The 9,809-nt window shown below is 29.9% G+C and overlaps 1 protein-coding gene across 1 annotated transcript in view; it reads left to right on the top strand.

The window, feature by feature from the left end:
• Positions 1-688: 688 nt before the first annotated feature.
• LOC111085555 (nostrin-like) overlaps positions 689-9,809 on the top strand; it is a 15,219-nt gene continuing 6,098 nt past the window's right edge. The window contains exons 1-3 of the mRNA XM_022384679.1: positions 689-813; positions 2,914-3,082; positions 7,114-7,251. Of these exons, the coding sequence (XP_022240387.1) occupies positions 694-813; positions 2,914-3,082; positions 7,114-7,251 (427 nt within the window). The 5' untranslated portion in view covers positions 689-693. The remainder of the gene's footprint in view (positions 814-2,913; positions 3,083-7,113; positions 7,252-9,809) is intronic.

The following is a 9,809-nucleotide window of genomic DNA, read 5'->3' as shown; positions in this document are numbered from 1 at the left end:
CTTACCTGGACAAAATGTAAACGTTTCACTTCCTGTTTTTTATTGATCCTTTTAAATGTGAAATTGTTGTCACAAAATAATTTTTTTTTATTTCTTTGATATACTATTTGAATATTAATTTTGTTTATGCTGATAATAGGTACTTATTTCCCCAATTTAAATTATGAAGAGTGTGGAGGTTTTAAAAATTTATTTGTTGGTCAGTCTTTTTGGTGCACCCTCTGGTAAGCTTGTGGGCTTATAACACCCATGATGGGCAAGAGTGAAGATATTGCATTGTGATGTTTTCCACTTAAAAACAAACAACAAACTCTTTGGTGCTTACTTCAGGCAACTGGTAAAATAAGTAGGAAATTTCATAAAATATTCATATGGTGATAATATTGGATTAATGATTATTTGATATTTTCTGTGTTTTCATTAAATTATGTTATCATTTGATATGCATCTCAGATACCCCACATCTAGTGATTGCTTTTAAATAGCCAGCTGCGAAGGAGAGTTATAAAAATATTTTGTTGAGAAAAATGTTAAACATTTTAATATTCTGTTATGAATATTATTATTGATTTTTAATGGTTCTCTTATTGTTAAATTCTAGACTTTCAAGTCATTAGTATATGTTTCAAGACTTACTGAATTACAGTTTATATTTTTTATTAAATATAAAATTTCATTATTCAGCTTCGTGCAATGCTGGCCTACCTGGAAGCTTCACATCACAAGGTGGAATGTGCCCTTGCTGATCTGGAAAACAAAAGTAGACCAATGCATCCATTAGCTGCACATATGGAGCAGTATAGGGACAAACAGGTTTTGATTTTAAAATATTTGCATAATATTAAAGAACACTTTCAAAGGAAAATCCAGCCAATGAGGATAGCTGTCGTATGGTATTTGCATATTAAGTGATGATATTGGCTAAATATACTGTTTTTTATACATTATAATATGCCTATGGTTGTAATATAATCTCCATATATATATATATATATATATATATATGTTTTTAAGAGAAATGTGTCTTGTAGATTCAACTGTAAAACATTTCAATTCCACTCTTCAATTAAAATAGTAGTAATAGAACTACTATACTAGTTTTTATTGATAAGTATTAGTTATTTAACTTTTATAGTAATAGCCAAGTAAACTAACTGCTAGCCTTATGCATATGGGATGACCAAAGTGCACATGTCACAACCGTTTATAGAGAATTACATTAAAATTTTAATTAAAGTAATTTATTAATGTACACCAATAAGCTTGGTATTAAATCTTAGTTTATAATTCAAAATGTATTTTTATTTACGTTTTGATTTCTTAAGTTCAAAAACAAATATTTAGATAAATTATCAATCTTAGCTCTGAATTCTTCTTTTTAGATTTTCTTTATACACATATATAGGTTTCAGAGCATCCAACAATTAGTAACACATACCATAGATACTGATAGTCATAATATAAAATTTAAATGTGCAATCTTCTTGCTTTACTGAGATATTATCATATTTTTTACATCCACTGAAACACCTTCCAATTTTTCTCTGTCCTTTAAACATGTTTCTAATTCTATCTCTCTGACATTCCTACTGACGTTTATAACCAATAGATTGATCATTCGAAACTGACCTGAAGGTGCAAGGTCACAAAATGCTCAGAATGTCACCAGTGCAGCAGATGTCAATATGATCATGCTGGGTTACCCATGAATGAAAAAGCAAGCCATAAAGGAGGTGAAAGAAGTTTTATCTCCGACAAAGGCAATGAGGCAAATAAATGTTCAAAGTGAAGAACATTTATGTATTCTGACTGGATATTTTCAAGGAGGCTCCAGAAGAGGTTCCTGATCATAAACAGAGGAATTTGAGGAAGAACATTGGTCGAGGAGCAATAAACAGTGTTTGTGAGCTGTTTAGTGTTCTAAAATGAATACTTGAAAGTAACATTAATGCTTTGCCAGATAACAAACATAGTATAAAAAACCTTTGCTGAGGAAGTATGCTTTCCAGCACAAATTAATGAAATAAGCTTCAACTCTAATGTAAGGTGCCAGAAGCTCTTGTTTTTTATGTATTTATTATTATATGTTTTTTTAACAAAAGTAACTAAAAATGTAAAAATTAGAAACATATTAAGTTAGATAACAAAGTAAATGAAAAATAATTAAATCGAAAATTTTCATGAGACCAGCTCAAGATCATTACATCATGTGATTGTAATTTGATTGGTTGTTACTTAGATAGGGTTTAAAGGGCATTGGAAATAATAGAATAAAAAACAAGCAGGTGTGAAAAGTTTAGAAAACTGAGACTATCAGGATAAATAATTATAATTTTCTGTTACAGTTATGCATTCAAAGAATTAAAAAAGATATTGTTCTTATCATTTCATATTTTTAAAGTTTTCATTGATGATTTTGCTACAGTCAGTGTTAGGGTAGAAAAATTAGAGATAAAATATAAAAAATTTCATGTCCATTTAGAAGGTCCTAGAGATTTTGCAAATCAAATATGGAAACTGTAAGATGAAAAGAGGTATTTTTTTATTATCAGCATGAAAATCAACTTTTGCTCTAACTCAGTAAATGCTTTGTAAATTCATGACAAATATTTTGTAAAAATACTGTATTAAAAAATTTTATTTTTACAACAGACAAAGCTTGCCAAATTTCATGAATACACGTATAGTATTTGCAGAGTTATAGTATGTGTAGTTTCATAGTTACGTGGTGGTTACAAGGTCAGTCAAATTGATCAAGCCCATATACATAGGGTTAATAGTTTGACAGAAGTAACTTTCCAAATATCTTTTGGTCAGTTTAGTAGTAAAAGGAAAAAAATAAGAGAATTAAAGAAGAATTTTTAAATATACTGTTAAATTCATACACACAGTTTCCTTTCTTGATTTCTCTAGGGTGGTATTCACTCAGTGTTGAAGCTGCAAGGTGTTGGAATGACAGATGCTTGGGTAGAAAGAACAGATCATAGGCTTTCTAGTAGTACCTGGTCTTCAAATAGTGAACTTAGTGAAGTAGACAGAGGTGTTGATGATGGTACTTCTCTGATTCAAAGCACCTTTGATGGTGAGTGCAATATAAGCAGTGGTATGTTATATATTTTAAAAACAGCAAAGTAGACTTTGTTGTGCAAACATATTACACTTTAAATAGTATTTACTCCATTTAACTTTCTTGCTATGGGCATTCTTTTCTATTCATGTCGTGAGGTTTTACCGAGTTACATTAAAAATGCAATTAAACTACTTTCTTATCATGATATATGAATAAACCTGGCATAAAAATATAGCTAATAATTCAATTTTTAATATTATGTAAGTTTTAAATTATTAATTTTATTAGGCAATATTTAAAAAAAAATTCTGAATTTTTCCTAGTATGAGAATTATGATATTTGCTCTCTAGGTATACCCTCTTAAATGTATTTATCACCTCTCCAAGATGTACAAAATTTAATGTAAATTGATATAATGTTTTGGGACAACAAGGAACCTATTAGTCCATCTAGGCTGTCCCATCCTCTAAACTAAACCTATTAAAAAATAAATAAATAAGATAAAAAAACCTCAAAGCTTTCCTTATCATTCATATAGTTATCAAGCTTTCTCTTAAATTCACTTAAATTTACTGCCTCCACAACATCCGAAGGCAACCCATTACAGAGGCCAACCACCCTGTTAGAAAAATAAAACTGTCTTAGCTTAAGATGATTCCTTCCCTGCAAAAAATTATATTCGTGTCCCAAGTCTTACCATTCTCACCATTATGTATGAAAATAAAGATGATGCCTCAATTCCCTTAACAATCTGAAACACCTCAATTTAGGAGGTTTTAGAGATTATGCAAATGAAATTTTTTGAGAAGAAAAAAGTATTTTTAATCTCAACATGAAAATCACTTTGTACTTGACTAGTAAAAATACTCAATATATTCACAAACGAATCTATTTTTAGTTTATTCAAAATACTTCACTGAAAAATAAGATTTTTTGTATGTGAAAAACTTGTAATGTTTACTGAAAGTGTGCCAAATTTTGTGAAGATATACCTACTATATTAAAAGTTAGTAGCATAAAACCTATAAAGACTTTAAATGAGTACCTGTTTTTTATTTGCAGCCACCCTTTTCTTTCTATAAGGAATATGTTTATCTTGAATATTTAAAACTTGTCTTTAAAATGTTTCCACATTTAATCAGTGCTTCAAGTAACTCAACTGCCCAATTCACAACAGATAACTCTTGTCACATCACTTCAAAATTTGCTTTTTTTAAATTTGTAAACAAAATATCATTATTTCTCATCTCCATGTGTAGCAAAACATTGAATGTAATAGATCAATGATCACTTGTACCCAGATGCTCTTCAGTTTCCACCCTCTCAACAATTTCTATACTAGAAGTAAACAATAAATCTAAGATAGCTTTGTTTCGAGTAGGTTCCTTGATCAATTTGTCAAAAACTCATCTTGAACAGTTTCAAAAAAAACCCTTTTCCCTCATGATTCAACTAACATTTCCAAATCTGTGGGCCTGAAACAGGTGAAATCTTAATCTCATTGTAAAGTTTCTTATTATTTTCATCAGTATCATTTGATGGTCTGTAAGAAATTCCCACTAAAAGCCTATTCTCTTTATATCTGCTAATAGAAACCCAAATGGATTCAATCTTCTTATATAATCTTTGATATTCTCAACTTCAACAGGATGTAACTCACATTTTACATATAAAACCACTCCTACTTCTCTCTAGTACTCTATCTCTTTTAAATAACCTAAAAGAGAAATTTGTCGTCAAAATCGTCTTCTTTTAATCATGTTTCACTTATTCCCATTATATCAAAATCCTATATTCCTACCAGCATTAAAGTCATGTCATCTATTTTATTACTTATACTTCTAGTATTACAATAGTAACAATTAAATCTACCCTTAAAACTACTTCTATACTCACTTCCTATGCTAAACTTTTCATTACATGTTAAACTTTTTGCATTTAGATTATTCAAGCCCTCACTACTATCTAATCCTATTTTAAAACTTCCCTTACAACTGAGTTAATAGCCCTTGCAAACAAGCCAGCCCCTACCCTATTTAAATGTAAACCATTCCAAAAAACTCCCTTCTCTCATTAGCAATATCCCTGACATAATTAAGTTATGGCCCCTTTCTTTAAATGCCTTTATCAATCTCTTGTAGTTATCAATTAGCTCCTCTGACCTACCTTTTCTTACATCATTAGCCCCTACGTGCACACAAAAACTGCATCATTGCTAGCCCCTTTATTATATTTTGCTCTGTGTCAGTTATATCTTCCACCTCTGCTCCTGGATAGCTTAATCTAATTACTCACTATAATGTTGTCATTGCTAAGGCAAAACATAATTTATTATAGCCTTCAATCTTATTTGAAAATCAAGCCCCTATTGCCAAACCCACCTGTCACATCCTCTCTCTCAGAAATTGTCAGTAGTTCTCTCTGATGTTTAATACTTTATTAATTATAACCAATCGTAAGCCAAGGTTTTAACCTATAAAATAAAGTATGTTATGTTGTTTGCTGTACAGAGAATAGTCTGTTTTGCTTCCAGTTCAAACTTTTTCCCATGGGGAACACATTAACAAGTTTAGCTGAATTTTAACAGCTCTTGTCACATAGTTAGAAAGCCAGAAAAATTGTGATAGTTATAGGATAGTGTCTGCTTTTTGTGTTCTTTGGTGCATTATTTAATTAACTAAATAAAAAATTATTTAGTGTAGTTGTACCATTAATATTTAAAACAAAAGTAGGGTTAAGTTTCATCAAGAGTCAACAGCAAAAAAAACAAAACAAGAAGACCTAGGTTAAGTACTATATTTCTTGTTTTACATGTGTATCTTTATATTCTATTATAAAAGTAACTAAAATATAAAAATTAGAAGTTTTTAGTGAAAATACTTCATTAAAAATTTTGATTTTTTTTTGTCTACAAATGACGCTGAAAGCTTGTAAAATTTAATGCAGATACACAAAACATATTAGAAGTTATAGTATGGAAACTCTAAAGGTCAATTTGGGATAAATTTTTAGGTCGAATCAACTGAGCCTGTAGTGAGAGAGTTAATACTGGTTTTTTCATATATATATTTGTTTCATCTTCAGTAAGTTTTCTTAACCAAATCATACAAGTCATAAGAACATTACAGCAACCCTTTTTTTAAATCTAAACTGTGAAATAAATTTGTTTGTTATGATAATGATGCTTTAGTTAATTAAAATGGAAGTTTATGATTTTAGAATAGTGTAAGAGGATTTTCAAAACAAGTTTACACAGGGAATTTGAAAATCTCATTGTTTTGAAGTTTAAGGTGATCAGACTTTTTCATGCTGTAAATTGAAGAACTTGTGAAATAAATTAAACCTATAAATTGAGTTGCTGGTTTCCTAATATTTAACCATAAGATACTTACTTATTTTTCCACCACTCACAAATTGTAGTGTCCACATACTGAGTAATTTTAAGTTTTTGCATGCTACAAAATTTTATCAATTTGTGCATATAAATTTTGGATCAGTAAAAAATATAAAAAGATATTTGCATCTTGAATCTTAAAGCAATAGTATGAGACCAATGTAAGAGTTCATGAGCACATTTAGTGATATACGTTATTATCTATACTTTGACATACTCACGGGTTTAAATTCCTGTCCCACCAAACATGCTCGGCTGTAGGGGCATTATAATGTGATGGTAAACCACACTATTCATTGATAAAAGAGTAGCCCAAAAGTTGGTGGTGGGTAGTGATGACTAGCTCTCTTTCCTCTAGTCTTTCACTCCTAAATTAGGGATGGCTAGTGCAGATAGCTCTCGTGTAGCTTTGCATGAAATTCAAAACAAACCAAACTTTGATATACACGAGTTACAACAGTTTGCATGAAGAGCAATTAATTTTGAACCCCTTTTTTAAATTAAAATCCTTGAGGATTTATGTATAATGAGCACATTTTTTTTTTATCAGAAATGACTAATATAGCAAGCTGAATATAATAGAGAAATTCATTTCATTTTAAAGTATTTTTGACTATAGTTTCATGCATATTGTATATTTCACTTCAGAAGCCACATTTAGCCATTCATCTGAAGTGTATACCAACTTCCCAACTTTACAGCCAGCTAACAGCAATGCACATGGATGGTGTCAAGCGCTATATTTCTACCAGGCTAACCTAGATGATGAGCTCACAATATATGCAGGTAATAGAAAATTTACACTATAGATAATTGTTATCACTGGTAAAAATCGTTACTATATTTAACACAATTACAGTAGTTTTAATAAGGAAAGCAAGAATTTGGGTAAATGCTTTCTTAGAAAATCTTTGTATTACATACCAGACAATTAAGTGTCATATCTGAGAGTTTGTGTATCCAAAGACTATTTTTTGTTTCCAAAATAAATATGTTAATATAAAAAAGCTAGAATGTACTAATCTAAACATTTTATTTTCTGATTTCATATTTAGTGCATGACTTCCTTGCTTATTTTGCTGACAGATTCTAAACAAGTGCAAAAATAAGAATAGACCATTAAAATTCTTAAACTTTCTTACTTTCATTTAATTACATGTTCTGGAAATTGAGATGAAATGTATCGTAAGCATACACATTTCATGATGATAAGTCTCCAGAGCTTGACAAGGAGAAGCTATTACTACTATTTATTGGCTTGTTTATATTTAAATGTTATGGGAAGAAAATGAATTTGTAAAATACAACTAAAACTTAAAATCAGACTAAGTTACAATATACATATATGTGTGTAAAGTGTGATTGGTAGCATTTCCATAGCATAAAAATTCAGCCAAAAAATAATTCATTGTTAATCTACTTGTAGAGAAACTTCAACACCTGTACAGTAAATCAAGTGCTTAGCATGTTATTATATTCCTTCACAGATACAAAACAAAATCAGTTAAAATTGAAACAATTCAGAAATGTATGAGCGTAAAAAATAAATTTATCAGTTCGAGTGATATTAATTAAACCACTCAGGATTTATTAACATACAGATCCATTTGAATTTTAGAGAAACTAAAGAAGAACGTGATGCAATATTGATAAACCTTATGTTAACTCTTTCCATATGGGTATACTTTTCTGTGCATGTCATGAGATTTTACTGAGTTACATTCAAAATTGAATTAAAGTACTTTATTATCATGGTATACAAATAAATTTGGCATCAAAATGTAGCTAATAATACAAATTTTGATATAAGTTTTAAGTTCTTGATTTTATGAGGCAATATTTAAAAAATCATGAATTTTCCCTGGTATGAGAATTGTGACATTTGCTCTTTGGGTATCCCTTCTTCTCTACTTTATTTGCCAACCCTTCTAGAAGTTCAAATTTATTGTAAATTACTTATTATAATATTGTCATCACTCAGGCAAAGCATAATTTTTATAGACTTCAATCTTAGTTACAAAGCCGTAAAATAGAAAATCAGACTCCTCTTACTATGCCCACCTGTCGCATCTTCTCTTTCAGAAATGGCCAATAGTTCCCTTTCACATTTAATACTATATTATTTATAACCAATAGAAAGTCAAAGTTTTAATCTATCAAATGACATATTATATTATGTTATTTGCTATACAGAGAATTGTCTATTTCTAGTTTTAAATTGTTCAAGTGCATCTGGAATTAATAAACAGGACTCATTTTTCATAAAACCCGCTACCAAATCAGAATCATTGCTGATAAGGAAGATGTAGGTGGCAAAGACCATGTTTCTCCCATAAATTTAGAGATAATTTCATAAAGAAAGCAAAGAGTGCTATTTACAGGTCTCTTAATCAGTAGTTCACTGTAATTAGCAAGTATTAAATAAAACATAATTAGTAGCAATGCCAATTTACATTTACATTTTTTGCTGTTTTCCCTTGTTCCAGTAGGGATTACTATTTTCCAAAATTTAATGTTGGCAGGCTATAGTCACATCAAATCACAGTGCTCCAAAACAAAGATGCATACAAATATCAGCATCATTAAAGTGTGGTTTATTTATACAAGAAAGCAAACCCAAGCGCAAGCCTTGATAACATCAGTAGGCATTTAAACATAGATAGAAATGTTTTCATGGGCAAGTCAACCATATATGGCATTCTTCACAACAACAAAAAAGTGGAAAAACATTTCAGAAGGTTCAGGTCAACAAACAAGGGCAAGACATACAAAGTATGCAAACATTGGACAAACTCTGTATCTCTGGTTTTTGATGTTACATCAAGAAATTCACATGACATTTTGTAATAAAAAAGACAAAATTGGAAGATGAAACAGCAAGTCTGATCAAAGTGCTATTGCTCCAGTTTGTAATGATGGTATGACAACTGATTAGTGGTTCATCATTTACTCAGCAGAACCAACTAATCACGAGTTGTCACGTGAAGACATCATTTTCAGTGTACCTCTTCAAAAGTGCGGTGAAAGTAAATTTGACACGGAAATTGATCCACCAGTCAGTCTGAATAAAGTGCAATCTAGCATTAAAGACATCATCACGTGGTTTGAACAAAACTGACTTATGTGAAGATAATGATGTTATTTGTTTAAAGCTGTTAAGAATATTCAAAAGAAAAAAAATCATTTCAAAAACAAACTGTGATTATCACCCTTGTTGGAAAGTGATTTGTTATAAATTCCACTAATGCTATTGTCAGATTTGAAAAATAATATATATATATATATATATAAGTTCTTTTTGCCAATTGTTGAAATAAATGGCTTTTACTTATTATTTACTTAAC

This window comes from Limulus polyphemus, unplaced genomic scaffold (assembly GCF_000517525.1).
Source record: "Limulus polyphemus unplaced genomic scaffold, Limulus_polyphemus-2.1.2 Scaffold467, whole genome shotgun sequence".
NCBI classification, from domain to species: Eukaryota; Metazoa; Arthropoda; class Merostomata; order Xiphosura; family Limulidae; genus Limulus; species Limulus polyphemus.
Note: the sequence above shows the minus strand (reverse complement) of the source record. Positions and strands in the feature narration are given on the sequence as shown.